We start from the raw sequence: 16,810 nt of genomic DNA, 5'->3' as shown, positions 1-16,810 counted from the left end.
GTGTAACACTTATTTAAACACAGTCGAATTTAATAAGTGTAACACTTATTAAAACATAGAGAGAGAGTTATTAAAACATAAAGGGAGTAATAACCGCGAATTATACTGTCTGAGGTTTCCTTTGTTTTAACAGAAAGTAACTTTTTGGGAGTACTTAAATCTTGTCCATAAACGCAATGAACGACATGGCGTTTGACAGAAGAAACTTGAAATTTAAGTGCAGGGGAGAGGGGTGCAGACGTTCAGTGCAGCATAGGGAAGGAAAAATTATCTCTGCCAAAAGATTTCTTTGCTGCTTATCTCTGCCAAAAGACGTTCAGTGGTTTAAAATGCTTGTCAAACTGTAGTAGTGCGATTTAATAAAGACAAAATAAAGTAACTTTTGAATTTCAAAAGCACAAGTATACAATGGACAAGATAAATTAAGGCTGATTGTAATACGGAGTAGTAATGGGAAAGGTACAAATTCAGATAAATGAAATTGTAAGTACAGTATTACTTTTGTTTCATATTAATGGTAATTTTAGGGTATTATTTATAAAATATAAAATATTTCAAAATTATATTTTCTCTGTTTTTTTATTTGTATTAGGTTGATCGGCATATTTAACGAGATACATTTTTTACCATTAATATCTTTAATTGTCTATTAGTAAAAATTGTAACAAAGTTACATTATGAAACTAGACATTATGCTAATGATATATCATATAATAACTTTATTTATTTTATAGAGGTGAAAAAATTAAGTCAATCATGGTATGTGAATAGTGCAAAAATCAAAGTGATGCATTTAAAAAAAAAACGGAGGGAGTAACTAAGGCCTCGTTCTCTTCACCTTATTTTTGCTGAACTGAAATTATTTTTACTGAAACAAAATTATATTTGTTGAACTTAAATTATTTTTACTGAACTTAAATTAATTTTAGTGAACTGAAATTATTTTTGCTGAACTGAAATTATTTTTACTGTTTTTCTATTATAATTCTTCTTTAAGGAAACTGAATTTTACTGAACTGAACTTATTTTTACTGAACTGAACTTATTTTTACTTAATATTATTTTTTTAAGACGAAGAAAAAAGGACCTAAGTATAAAACAAAGGTAGTAATTATTTGGTTAATTTAAAAGTAAAAAAATGTAGAAAGTAGAAATTCCTATAGTAGATAAGAAGTAACTTATCCCATCCTCTCTTATACTCATAGAGTCATAGTCACTCAAACTTTCCACAAATTTGGAGACACATAAAGTTAACCAAACAAAGTATAGCTTAGAAAGTTAAATTATTGGAAATACAATTTCCTTTACAGTATGTCAATGTAACATGGATATAATATTTCCTAGAAATTGCAATTTGCCAGTTTCTCATGTATTGTTATAACTTTCTGAGCATTTAATTCTCATATATAGCTAAGCAGGACCTAAGTATTCCCTACGTATCGTTTCTCCTCCGTATGTGGTTATATTTCAATTATATTTGTTAAATTTTAACTAAATTATTACCTGGAATGTTAATTTCATCTTGAAAAGAACAATTTTTCTGAATTTTTACTTAGATTATATTGAATATACGGAGTATTTGATTGAAGATATACATTAAACCTGTAAAAGTGAAAGTATAACAAAAGAAAAGAGACATGAAGACTACTTACGTTAGTTTTGAAACATAAAATAGAACTCATAGAAGTAAATGCAAACGTGTTAAGACAAAACATGTTCTAACAAAAATATGTTCCAACTAAAAAAGAATACTTGTTACTCCTTACTTCGTATCATCAATGAATATGTAGTATTTCCTCCGTCCCTAAATTACATTCCTCCTTTTTATTTTGGGTATTCTAAAATTACATTCTACCTTTTTATTTTTATTAAGTTTTTTTTTTCTAAATATCCTAAATGCACTCTCTTTCTCAATTGTACTTTTAATGTTTAATTAATGTATTTACATTCCACTTTTAATATTTGGTTAGATAATGTACTTTTTCAGCCTTTAATTTTTCAGAATCCTTGTGCCAAATTACAATGAATATAATTGGTTAAAAATTTTCAATTAAGAGCATGTGATTGGTCTTTTTTTTTTGGCAAAGGATTGATGACATGTCATGAGTAATCACTCATCTATCTTTGTTTTATTCAAAAACATTATTTAATAATTTGTACTTCCCATTGCATTATCTAATTATTATTATTTGTCTTATTCTTTCCTCCTTAATTCCCGTGTAAATTTTCAAATAAGAATGTAATTTAGGGACGGAGAGAGTATCAAACTATCAATGAGATTTTGACCAACTCGAATTTGTCAAAATTGAGGGTCAGTACAGTCTATGGTCAAAGTTCTACCTTATCAGTTATCACCATTTACAGTTGTAAGGTCCTAACTCCTAATCATTAATACGGTGTATCAAAAATTCAAAAGTCCATCTTCAAATAAAGCCACAAATTCAATTCCGTAGTACATTTTCCGTTTGTGATAATTACAATATTAATCATATTACAACATTTAAGAAATTATAGAAATGGCATTTTGTTGCACTAAAAAAGAAAGTATATGTAGTTAAATAAAAATGGAATGGCAATCATGGCATAATCTTTTGTCAAACATTGCAAGAATCAAACAGCGTTGCGAACATCTGTTTAATCATACATAAGATGATAAGAGAATACAAAATAAAACGACCACTCTAATTCTTACATAATTCTGAATACAATAACACTAGTAATAATACTCCGTTTGAAACCTAAATAAGTGACTAATAAATACGAAGTACTTAGTAGTAAAATACGGAGTACTACAATTTGAGTAACTACTCTGAAAATCTAGCCATGAAAATTACAGAGTAGCTTCTTCATACATCTTGGTTTTTTATCGTGACATAAAAAGTACACATTAAGATTAGGTTCGTCTAGTAATACTTACTCAAGAACTGGCGAAACCAAACTCATCTTATAATTCCAAGCGTTACCAATAGGACAACCAACACTAGTTCCTCCTTGATATTGTCTATCAAATGGTTTGCTCGGATCAAGTAACGCAACCACACCGCGGTTTAAAACCAACCATTTTCCAGTCTCGGAAACACACAACAATTTCATAACATCACGATTAAGATCATACAATTTCATCCAAGAAACACCATCCGATTCCAACATCCAAACATCACTACCAAAACACCACGACAACCTCCCTTTTATCCCATATAACCTCAACCTATCCGAACCACCGCAACGCTTATACGCATCCATCATATCTTTATACATTATAGTGATTCTACTTAACTCTGAATTGACTAAATTCACCCCTACACAATGGCAAACCGAAGGCCAGTATAGAGTATCATTGACAAAAGCCGGGACATCAGCCGGGACAATCGAAGAGCCATCTATTTCATCAATAGACAATCTATCCCACCTGTTTTTCCTTAATGAAAATATATAGATTGTATACAAATCAATGTCTTCTATAACAATTCCACCAGATAACCCCATTAAATAAACAATCTTATAATCATCAATCGAAGAAACATAAGCAAATGCAGCAGTTATCACAACAATATGACCTCTAGGAGCTTGAGGACAATCAATAACATCACTACATTGTTTGGTGACAGGGTTGCAAATATAAAAGTTATAATGTTTGTCAAAAAAACATACCAAACCATTGCAACAACCCAGCACGTGAATAGGTCCACCGTTAAAGGTGAAGTTGAATTTAAGGGTCTCTTCGACACGGCCGTGTTCATCGAGTGTAATCGAGGTGAAAATAGGATGATTGTCGCTGTTCCCTGAGAACAGGAGGAATTGAGGGGATGGAGAGGTGAATAATTTGAGGTGGGTTTTTGCGAATTTTGGGTTAGAAATTGTGGAAAGCCATGATTTGGAGACAGATTTGAAGCGAATTAAGGGTTTAACTGGAAGTCTTGGTAAGATGTGCTCGAAAATAAGATCGTCTGGAAGAGTTAGGGTTTGGGATTCTGAATCCTCAATCTCTTTCTCCATTTTTGAAAATGAAATTTTAATTGGAAGTTTGAGAATAAAATGTTTTAAAGTTTATGATACTAGCGTGGAGAGGTTGAGTACTTAAATGAAGGTTGAATACTACTCCGTAAAGAGAGATGAAAACAGAGAATAAATGAGGGGAAAAAAAAAAAGAGAGAGAGACTTGTCTCACAACTTCACAGGTCAAAAACTACTCGAAGTAGTCTAGTAGTCTACTACTCTAGCATAATTGTTCAGCACTTCAGCTACTCACAGTTAATTTTAAATGCTTTCTCAAAAAAAAAAAAAAAAAAGTTAATTTTGAATGACATTTCGGGTGAGAATTGAATCGCGTAAAAGGGGTACACTTTATTACTCCGTACTTAAGTACTTTGTTTATCAAACTGTAAAATAATAAATACATCTATGAAAATGTTCAATTAAAATGACATTTTCACGATGAATAAATTTTGTTTAAATTTTGTTTATAACGTGAGAAATTGGAACCTTTTGTTAGGCATTGTTAATTTCAGTTTATTTTCATTTATTTTAGAAACAGATCACATCACATTAGAAAAATTAAGTTTAAATTAGAAAAAATAAGTTCACACCAAATCTTCGTTTTATGTGCAATTTTTTATCGCTAAATATCTTTAATTTTGTAATGAAAAAAATTATGAAAATCACATATTAATAAAATACACATTATTATAAATCTAACAAGACCTCACTTAATATATTTTTTCTATATAAATTATCAATTTTTAAGGATTTTTTAGAAAATAACAACACAAAATAACCAAAAATTTGATTATACATTTCAATATTTTATTATAACACCACAAAAAAAAACAAAAAAAAAAGAATTGATTTCACCATCACTTTCTAACGCCATAAAAAAAACCGTTACTGGGCACCACACTTTACACGTGTCAGTTAACTATCAGATTAAAAAAAAAAAAAAAAAAAACCATAACTCCTAACCCCAGCCACCACCCTCATCATCAGCGCCGATTTTCCTTGCCTCTACCGCCGTCACTCCAATCCCGGTTGTCGGCTACCCCAGACGACTACCCTGGACTGACAAAACCAGCCCTACTCCTCTGCCATAAGCCTCACTAACCCAACCTCTCGCCGTCACCGGTGAAACAACCTCACCCGAGCCTAGCCACCAAGCACAACCGACGCTTAAAACATTTCAGCCAACCACGAACAAAAACCAGCCACCTTGAAACACCATAGCCTTGAAATGCGCTAGCCCAACCACGACCCTAACGGCCAAAAGCCCGAAAACCACCAATTTTTTACCCTTTCACCCTCAAAATGGGCGGAATCGACCATGGAAACCCAAAATGGTATATTTTCATGGTCGATTTGATCGTTTTAAAGGTGGGAAAAGGGGGGTGGTTTTACGCCGTGGTGGCCGGGGTAGGTGGGGAAGGGAGCGTTGGCAGTTGAGCTAGGGTTGTGCGCAGGCGCGTCTAGGCTAGGGTGGAGCGCCGACGGCTGGGGTAGGAGCGAAAAGGAGCGCCGATGACTGGGGTTGGGGTGCCGGCAGTGGCAGTTATGGTGGTGGGGCTGGGTTTAATTTTGGGGTGTAAATTTTTTTAAATTTTTTTTAACCTATAATATGGTGACATGTGGCAATGTGGACCCCACTTAACGGATTCCATCAAAAAATCTGTTAAGTGGTGGTAAAATCAAATTTTTTTTTTTTGGTTTTTTTGTAGTTTTATAATAAAAGTTTCAAATTTTATGGCGTTATAATCAAAATTTTGGCTATTTTATGGTGTTATTTTCTAAAAAATCTTATATTTAAGGTCAAAACTGACATTCAGATCAGATTAGATCAAATCAGATCAGACCATATCAAATAAGTTTAGATAAACAAAAATAAGGTGAACCAAACAAGCCCTAACTCAACCATCTCTTAATCAATCAAGCTTTTCACATAATTTTTTGATGATATTACATTATTACCCTTCAAATTTTAAGAAAATCACTAAAATGGTAATAATACATGGAAATTAGTGGAATTAGATAAAGTTAACCAAACAAAATAAAATTTAGAAAGTTAATTCTTGAAAAATACAATTTCTTTTATGTTAACCAAATATGATTAATATTTTTTTTAAATTGTAATTTCCATATATTGTACGAAGTCACTTTCTATGGGTATTTAATTCCCATGTGCAACAAACATAGGCCTAAGTATTCCCTATATATCTTTTCTACTTCGTATGTAGTTTTATTTTAATTTTTGGTTGTTAAATTTTGAATGCATTACGTGCGTGAAATGTTAAATTCATTTCGAAAAGAATTTGTAAATGTTATTTATTTATGTTTTTTTTGAAAATTTTACTTGGCGTAGATTATATTGAATTTTTCCTTTATTTTTTTTAATTGCATCACTTTATAAATTGGAATTTTTAGGCAATTTTTACTTTTTTAGAAATGATAGGAGATAGATAGAGAGAGTTAATTTAAAGCTTATGTTTTAGAAAAGTGATATAACTAATTCAAAACTTGTAATTCAAAAGAAACAAATGAAGTATCTAATCAAAGATATACATATTTAAAGTCTGTAAAAAGTGAAAGTATAACAATAGAAAATAGACAAAAAGAGTAAGTAAGTTTTGAAATATAAACATATACGAAGTATGATACAAGTAAATACATTAACGTGTTAATACTACGTAGTAAACATGTAGTTACACAAAAGGATTAAACCATTAAGCTAATAACCTCAGTAAAGAAAGCTGAACTAGATAAGAAAGCAAAATGTTAACCATATACTCTTAATAAGTTTAGCAAAAACTGATTAGAATCAGTACCTTGATGTAATACTCAACAGTGGCTTTACTGAAGAGGTCAGCCCTGAGTTTTTCAGTCCTAGTGAGAGCATTCTTCTTCTCCACCTCGACTTGCAATTTGGCCCTGTAAACACAAATTTTAAATCTGTAAAATAATAGATACAAAACAAATGCAACAAAGAGTTAATTTTATTAATTTGATAATTTTGAGTACAATCTCTAATTTGCTCCTCTGATTCGATCTCCACTTTGACTTTGACTTATGCTGATGTAAACCTTTGATTTGCTGTTGATGTAGACCTTTGATTTGAATTCTTGATTGAGGGCCAACCAGACTTGATCTCGATCAATGAATATTTGATGTAGAGGTTGAACTGGTGTTCTTGATGATTTGAATTCCTTCTTTCTTTTGTGTTGAGGGCCGTCGAGGCTTGATCTCTTCCACGGATGATCTTCTAGAGTAGAACGGCACGTCGAATGCTTGTTGTTCTTCTTCTAGGTTTTTGAGAGACTTTCTCCAGAGAGGTTTAGAGTATTTGATAAGAGGTTTAGAGTGTTTGAGAGGTTTCCTTATTTTTGATCTCCTTGTTTACTCTAGGTTTTTCTCTCTAGGTTTTACTCCTCCTCTTTTTCTCTCTGTAGGTTTTTTTTCTCCTTGTTTTATTTTTTCTCTAGGTTTTCCTCCTCCTCCCCAATGAAATAAAAAGAGCTCTATTTATAGAGGTTGTGACTTCTAGGGCTAGGGTTATATTTGTATTGGGCTTTTGACTTGGTAATCATGACCCATCTATTATAGCTTAACCCATTTGTTGAGTTTTAACTCTCAAAATGAACCTATTAAATTAAATTATATTAAATGGGCTAATTTAATATATTTCACCCAAATTAAATAATTTAAGTTAACAGTCAAATAACCAATAAGTCAACAATTTGACTTTTGACCCGTATAATATCCGATGTGGCACTTATATAAATTTTTCGTGCCTACAGGCCCCTCTAAAGGAAACAGCCTGTTCTGCCTCAACTCCTGGCAACTGAGCCGACTTTGACCAACCGGCCTTCAGAGCAGCAAGCTCGGCATTTGCTTTTGCAACATCAGAAATGATCTTAGTCTCTGCATCAATTTTTGCTACATTATGCGCTGTTTCGCCTTCCCTTTGCTTGGTCCTACCCCCTTTTCATCTTGGCCTCTTTAACATCCACCTTAAGATATAAACACATACTAAAATCAGATCGATCGTATTTTCAAAAATTTAATAGCATACTAGCATAAGTCTGTCTAATTAACATACGGAGTATTTTCTTGGCCTTAAACAAGATAGTATCATCAACATCAGAAAATTATTTGTTACTCAACTAGATTAGACCCGTGCGATGCACGGATTACAAAAATTATTGAAATAAAATAGCTTATTTGTATTATTTATTTTTGCGTATGTTCTTATAAATTAGATCATAAAAGATATCTATCATCATAAATTACATGAGTAACAAAATATAAAAATGAAAGCCAATCTAATCTAATCAAACCATATGCATACGAATTTATATACCTCCGTATCTAAGAGTTCGAAATACAAAATAAAAATACTTGTAATTTAAAGATCCTAAGTTAAATAAATAGAAGCACCTTGGGAATATAAAACAATGATAACATTTACCGACAACATTAGTTCATTTTTGTATAACAAACATCCATATTTATTAGTACATCAGATCAATACATGACTCCATAGCTAGGTTGCTTGCATAATCCTTAGTTAAAAAAAAAAAAAAAAAAAAAAATCCCATAGCACAAAATAACATTAAAGCCTAAAAAAAAATCGTAATTACCTAAAAAGTTTAAGCTCGATATCAATTTAAATATTCCAACAAAAAAAAACATTTATTTATTTATTGATATAGTCAAAAGATTGAAATAAAAATTAGAAAAAACTAATTCTTTAAAAAAAAACAAAAATAAATATGACATCATAAGTGCATTTGGCGGGAATTTTTTTTATACAAGAGCGACACATATACAAATTGGGGGAGATGATGATGTCAGCAGTTTTCTGTTTTAGTAATTGTTAATAGATATAGAAACTAAGATCATATTTTCCATTTTTTTTTAAAGTTCCCCCAATTAAAAGTCATTACTCAATACACTCTATCTCCCGCCAAAATTTCAATAAACATTGCATTTTCACATTATTAAACCAAATATAACGATTAATCAACAAAATTCTAATCTAATCAAATTTCAGAATTACATTATTATCTAAAATAAAAAACCCAAATCTTGAAAAAAAAAGACCAAATCGCTCAACACAAAATTAATAACATAGAGTTGAGAATTTACCCCAGCTTGCTGTGGTTTTTTTTTTATTTAATTCTTTGTTATCGGTCCTTTGCCGCTTTTGTTGGGTTAGTGTGACCCAAATTCCATAGCCCAACTCATTATATGTCAAATTTCTTAAGGTTTCTTAAAAATTCTAAAATAATCAAGAAATTGATGGATGATGGTGGAAGAATCTAAAAACAGTGAATGCTCATGAGAGTTCTAGATTTATGTGGACAATTTGAAGAGCTTGTGTGTAGAAAATTCCACACACTTCCTCCACCTCCTTACATCACCTATAAATATAAGGTGTTGGGCATTATTTGAAATATGTATCCATCTACATATCCTCCAATACTCCAATACTCTCATTAAGTGTCCCTCCATTCTTAGAGAGAATTTACCTACAAATACAGCTCTCTAAGATATATATCATGATAAGTTTCTACATACACACAATCTCCCTAATACATTATTCTTAATTTGTATTACCTCTTTGTGAGTTCCTATAATGAGAGTTCTCTTGTAATACTCACCCTTTTAAGGCTTGGTGAGTGCACATCGGAAGCAAATTAAAGATGTAAAGATTGATAAGATAAGTAGGGAAAAAATAAAGGCAAGATAACTAGTGAAAATGGACACACAATATTTAACGTGGGAAAAATTATAAAAAAAAACTCACGAACAACGAGCGTAGAAAACATTGGTCAGTCGTATCAACATTAGATACTCATCATTGTGCCAAGAAATGTAAATTTTATAACATAGTCGCAATTGGCGGTGGTCGTCGACGAAATCGTCCCGTGATAAAAATAATGATATAGATGGTTTCTGTTAGGAGATACATAGTACTCGAAGCAATACTGCCTGCGATCAGGTGTAGCAATGTTTATTGCTGGAACTATAAGGGATTCAGCAATTACTCTATCTGCTCTATTAGCAAACACCTCATGACAATATCTAAGCATGCCTGGTTTGATAAATCTGATGCGAATTCAATTGTAATATGAAGTTTACCGGCAACAGATGTGTATGTTAGTTCAAGCTCTTCTTCCATGTTAAAAAAGAGATTCAAAGATTGGATGGAAATTCAAAGAGTTTAAATAAGATATTTATTGAAGTAAGTAAATGACGATTGAGTGTAAAGGAAAAGAGGAGGGAAACCAGAAAATATAACGCAAACAAAATAATGAACTTAACTACTTAGTGTATTTATAATCAGAAAATCTAATTACCAATGTGTATTTATAACAAAAAAAATAAAAAATAAAAAAGAAGTAGATTTTTGGGTGTTGTTGTATCCACTTCCACCATAACCGGCTCGGTTCTTCCGGTGGAGCGGCGGTAATCCTATTAGAAGTAGATTTTTATCTGCATCCCAAGAAAGCTCGATGTTGGAACCCGCTTATAGCTGTGGGTAATCTTTGACAAACTTCTTCCACCCCTCGTAAAAGTATCAGTAAAAGTGGCATTTTTCCGCCTGATATTGTACTCGAATATGTATTCTTCACCATCCTTTTTGTCTCTATTACGTGCTGGTATTTTCACAGGATTATTGTGGGTCAAACGTTCCGCTCGCCTGACGTAGTTCTTCGGACACATAGCTAACATGCCCGGGATGATGAATTCTTCATGTACGCTCTTATGTATGTTCAAGTTGGTTTTTTCAATGGCAGTTGGAGCTAATCTTATGGTCTGTGTGTTTTGATTATTTGCCATGTCAATTCCAAGAAAGGAGTCGGGAAAGAGATGATACTCTCTGACAAAAGGAGGGAAGCAAGTGTTTGTAATTTCGTTAAACAAAATTTGTGAGAATTTGTTTACGACTAAAATCAGTAAAATGTTACTTCTTAATATATAGCCACGACTAAAATCAAAGCGTGCTCAAATGAACTAACTAACTAAGGGCCTGGAGTATACAACACAAGGAAAAATTAGGCTTAAATTGGGAAGAAGTCCAATCTGACCTGGCAGCAACTAAAGGAAATAGTGATATGTTGGGCCCAATAGAGATCCGGAAAAAGATTGGAGATTGAGGAGATAGGGCTGAACAAAACTATCCGAAAATCTGAAAATCCGATTCGAATTCGATCCGACTTTTTAGGATATCCGATTAGGAATTTCGGATCGAATATCTTATCCGAAAAGTCAGATATCGGATGCCAACTTGGATAACTATATTTACAATTTCGGATATTCGAATCGGATATTCGGATATCCGAAAATTTTCAAATATTTTTCGGATAACGGATTTCAGTATTTGATATATAGTATTAATATTTTTTACATATAAAATTTTAATTTTAAAATATATATCATAATTAAAAATAATAATTTTTTAAAAAAATTTCGGATAATTGATATTTCGGATATCCGATCGGAAAAGGTTCGAATATCAAATATCGTTGATTCCGGATATCGGATATCCGATCCGAAATCCATTGGAGACAACGAGCGAAGTCAAAATGGGATGCGTATAGAGACCAATCTTTGGGTTTTTTCTATAGAAGTGTCAAAGCAAGAATAGATAAAGCTGGAAATCAACAATAGACTATACAAAATTAACTAGGGGGTGGACATGCACCATGGTGCACCCAAAATAGGTGCATCAGGTCCAAATAACAACCCATAAATCATATTTGCCCAAATTAAATCAAATGAGACACCGTTAAGTCTTAGTTGCACTCTAGTGCAGCTAGAATAGCTGCACCACTCCTATAAAATGAACATGTAGTAAAAAAATTATGAACACGTAAAAATAAATGAACATTTAGTAATAAAAAATAAACACATTAAAAAATGAACATTTAATACTAAAAAGTGAACATGTTAAAAAAAATGATAATTCAATATTAAAAATAAACATGATAAAAATCGTAAAATTGCTGGGCCACAACTTTAAAAATGAACATTTAGTGTAAAAATAATTATGAACACGTAAAAAAAATTTATTAATTAAAATGAACATGTTAAAAATAATTATGAACATTAGCGTATTGAAAATGAACATTTATCATATAATAATAGAATAGCTGGAGCACACCAAATAAAATGAACATGTCATAAAAATATATGAATATATAAAAAAAATGAACATTTAGTATAAAAAATATGAACACCTGACAAAAAATTATGATCATTTAGTATATTAAAAATGAACATGATTTTCTTATATTCATATAAATAAAAATTCATTTTATATTATTATTAACGGAAAAATAAAGATAAAATGAATCATTAACATATGTTTAGTTTTTATATACTAAATGTTCATTTTTATAGTAATAAATGTTCAATTTAATTGTAATAAATGTTCAATTTTAAAGTACGCTGTGCTCATTTTTTTTTCCAAAAATTATACACAAATATTAGGAACTCAGTTAAAAACCAAAATTTATTATAACAAAAAAACTAAAGTTGCATCAATTCAATAATTTAACACAAAAACTCATTAATTAAATTAACATTCATAAAAAAAATTCAAAAATTTAGTTGAAATAGTCTAATTCACTAGATTAACATTCTCCGTACTTTGTATCATCAATGAATCTTTTTTATTAGTTACTTTAGGGGAGCCAGAATACATATTATATACATCACCACTTGGGCCACAGGGGGCCGGGCCTCCACCAGCCCCCCTGGTTCCGCCCCTGCAATGATGTATTATTAAAGTATAAGTTGTGTGATTAGTACTTTTTGTGTAATATTATGCATGTAGTGGTATTTTTTACCATCCTATCCCCCCCTGTGGCTCCGCCCCCTGCAATGATGTACTATTAAAGTATAAGTGGTCTGATTAGTACTTTTTGTGTAATATTATGCATGTAGTGGTATTTTTTACCATCCTATAAGTTGAATATTTTCCCCCAAAATACTTACCATCTGTCACCTATTATACATATAATGGTACATTTTTCATCCTATATATATGCTAAACTAATACTTCGGAGCTATGTGCTAAAGGTTAACCTATATTAAAATTGGAGATCACCATTTATAATTGTACGAACCTAATGGTCATTCATAAGGAGTACACAAAAAGTCATCTTCAAATAAAGCCACAAGTTTCCCTCAAAATAAAAAAACAATAAATAGAAAAAATAAAAGCCCACAAGTTTAATTGCTTCCTCCATTTTGTGATAATTATAGCATTAATGTTTTAGAAATTATATTATGATGGTCTTTATTTTTGCACTAACAAAGAACTGGTATATGGACTATGGAGTTTATTTAGAATGGAATGGCATAATCTTTTGTCAACCGTTGCTAAAATTAAACTTAAGAGTGAAATAATCTAGCATTAGTATTTAGTAAGGTGAACATCTGGTTAATTATACATAAGATGATAAGAGGATACAAAATAAGACGACCACCCTAATCGTTACATACATTAACACCAGTAATAATACTAATACTCCATTTGAAACGTAAATAACTGACTAAATAGTAAATACAGTACAACAATTTTAGTAACTCTGGAAAATCTAGCCATGAAATTTCGGCCGCTAGAACCGATTAGGCAATTACGGATCAGAGTAGCTTCTTCATAGTACATCTTACTCAAGAACGGGTGAAACCAAACTCATCTTATAATCCCAAGCGCTAAAAATAGGACAACCAACACTAGTTCCTCCTTGATATTGTCTATAAAATGATTTACTCGGATCAAGTAACGCAACCATACCTCGGTTACGAACCAACCATTTTCCGGTCTCGGAAACACACAACAATTTCATACCATCACGATTAAGATCATATAATTTCTTCCAAGACAAACCATCCGATTCCAACATCCAAACATCACGACCACAACACCACGATAATCGCCCTTTTATCTTATATAACCTCAACCTATCAGAACCATTGTAACGTTCATACGAATCCATCATATCTTTCTGTCAAACTTTAGAGAAGAAGTTTAGAGTAAATGTTTTCTGTATGTATTACGATATTCACAAGGTATATATATACAACCTAGGAGAAGAGAATAGGGCTTAACATCGGCCCAATAGCTAAATACAATATAAGGTCTAACACCCCCCCTCAAGTTGGAGCATGCAAATCACAAATGCCCAACTTGCCAAGTAAATACATGAATTGACTTTTACTCAAAGCCTTGGTGAAAATATCCGCTAATTGGTCCGTTGTCTTCACATAAGACGGACTAATGATACCATCCTGAATTGCATCACGAAGATAATAACAATCCACCTCAATGTGCTTGGTACGCTCATGAAACACCGGATTTTTCGCAATATACAAAGCAGATTGATTATCACAAAACAAACTCATAGCACGAGGATGCGAGACACCCAAACTCAGAAGAAGAGCCTTCAACCATTTCAACTCATCGGTGGTCTTAGACATTGAGCGGAATTCGGCCTCCGAAGAAGACTTAGCCACAGTGTCCTGTTTCTTAGTTTTCCAGGATATGGGAGAAGCACCAAGAAACACCACCCAACCAGTGATAGAACGGCGCGACAAAGGACAACCCGCCCAATCGGAATCGCACCAACCTGTAATATGTAAGTCACAAGCGGAACCCAAAAGAATTCCCTGACCAGGACATCCCTTCAAGTACCGGACTGTACGAAGAGCCGCTTCCCAATGATCCTGGCGCGGTTGTTGCATAAATTGAGACAAAATATGCACCGCGTATGCCAAATCCGGTCTAGTAAAGGACAAATAAATCAGACGACCCACGAGTCGCCGATACTGCTCTGGATCAGAGAAGAAAGATGACTCTGATGTCGCCAGGGAATGATTCTGCTCAATAGGGGTACCGGCCGGACGTGCCCCAAGTAAACCAGACTCTGCTATAATATCAAGAGTATATTTCCGTTGACACAAAAATATGCCTTCCGGACTACGTGCAACCTCAATACCCAGAAAATACTTCAACAAACCCAAATCTTTCATATGAAAACAGTCACTCAAATATGATTTGAATTGTGAGATAGTAGAAGAGTCATTACCGGCAATGATTAAGTCATCAACATACACCAAAACACTAAGCTGTATAGATCCAGTTTGCAGAGTAAATAGAGAGTAGTCAGAATATGATTGCAGAAAACCGTACCTTTTCAGAGAGGTGGCTAACTTAGAGAACCAACATCTAGGTGCTTGGCGGAGGCCATACAAAGACTTTTGAAGGCGAAAGACCGAATCAGAACTAGAAGTATGGAAGCCCGGGGGTGGTTTCATATAGACTTCCTCATCAAGATCACCATGGAGAAAGGCATTATGAACGTCCATTTGATGGAGTTCCCAATTCTTTGCCGCAGCAATAGCTAAGAATGCACGAACCGTGACCATTTTAGCAACCGGGGCAAATGTCTCATTGTAGTCAATACCTTCAACCTGATGATTGCCAAATATAACAAGACGAGCTTTTAACCGCTCAACCGTGCCATCAGAGTTATGTTTCACCTTATAAACCCACCTGCATCCGAGAGCTTTCTTCCCCGGAGGTAAGGTGGCCACAACCCAAGTCTCATTATCTTCCAATGCAGAGATTTCTTTGTGCATAGCTTCCCTCCACCCCTCATGTTGCATAGCCTCTTTGAAATTACGAGGCTCCACTGCCGTATCAATAGCTGCAATAAAGACACGATGGCGCATAGAAAATTTGTCACAATTCACAAAGTGTGCTAAAGGATAGGGAGTACCTGAGGAGCTCGGAGAAGACGATGAACTTGGAGAGATAGATGGACCGGGAAGAGAAATAGTATGTGCGACGTAGTCACGATGCCAACGAGGAGGATGTCTGTCGCGTTGATCACGGCTCAAACCAAGCGAGGAAGCAGAGAGAGAACTCGGAACAGCATTGGGGCTGCTGTCCGTAGTACTGGCAGCAGCAGCAGACTGCACCGCGGTGTTGCTGCGGGCAGCAGTCTCTGCCGCAGGTGGACTGCGGGCAGAACTGGTTGCCGCGGTGGAGCTGCGGTCCAGGCTGCCAACAGCAGCAGTAGAGGCAGTTTCGGCAGCAGTAGGAGGAGAGTCAGCAGCAGTAGTGGGGGCAGCAGGGCTGTGCACTTCGCTGGGAGGCCCGGGATCAAGGGTAGCCTCACCAACCTCAAGAATATGTTCAAGATCATCTAAAAAATCAACGTCAACCCCTACATTGTCATTAGACATATGATTCGTACCAACTTGACTATCATCCGCAAAAGGAAATTCACTCTCAAAAAATTTGACATCACGAGAAACAAAAATGTCACCCGACTCCAAATCATACACCTTCCATCCCTTCTTACCGTGAGGATAACCCACAAACACACACTTCCGACTACGAGGAGCAAACTTGTCACCCTTCGCCTTTTGATTATGGACAAAACAAAGACACCCAAAAACCTTTAATTCATCAAAATTAGGTGCAACACCAAATAGTGTTTCAAAAGGAGTCTTATTAGCCAAGACACGAGAAGGAGTACGATTAATTAAATAAACCGCCCCAAGGACACACTCACCCCAAAAACTAACCGGCAAATTGCCTTGAAACATTAGTGCACGACTGACATTTAAAATATGCTGATGCTTACGTTCCACCCTACCATTTTGTTGTGGTGTACCAACACAAGAGCTTTGAAAAATAATGCCACGTTCATCAAAATACGGAATTAGGTGTTTAAATTCCGTACCATTATCACTCCGCACACATTTCACAGTCACTTCAAATTGGCATTTAATCATAGCAAAGAAA

At 33.8% G+C, this 16,810-nt stretch overlaps 1 protein-coding gene across 1 annotated transcript; it reads right to left on the bottom strand.

Annotated features, from left to right (window-relative positions):
• Window positions 1-2,913: 2,913 nt before the first annotated feature.
• On the bottom strand, window positions 2,914-3,996 carry LOC145589047 (putative F-box/kelch-repeat protein At1g12870). Its single transcript, XM_081645621.1, has one exon. The coding sequence runs from the start codon at window positions 3,994-3,996 to the stop codon at window positions 2,914-2,916; it is 1,083 nt and encodes a 360-aa protein (XP_081501747.1).
• Between the last annotated feature and the right edge of the window lie 12,814 nt (window positions 3,997-16,810).

Source organism: Chenopodium album, chromosome 17 (genome assembly GCF_948465745.1).
Source record: "Chenopodium album chromosome 17, dcCheAlbu1.1, whole genome shotgun sequence".
In the NCBI taxonomy this organism is placed as follows: domain Eukaryota; kingdom Viridiplantae; phylum Streptophyta; class Magnoliopsida; order Caryophyllales; family Amaranthaceae; genus Chenopodium; species Chenopodium album.
The sequence above is the reverse complement of the archived record's forward strand: the minus strand, read 5'-3'. Positions and strand labels throughout refer to the sequence as shown.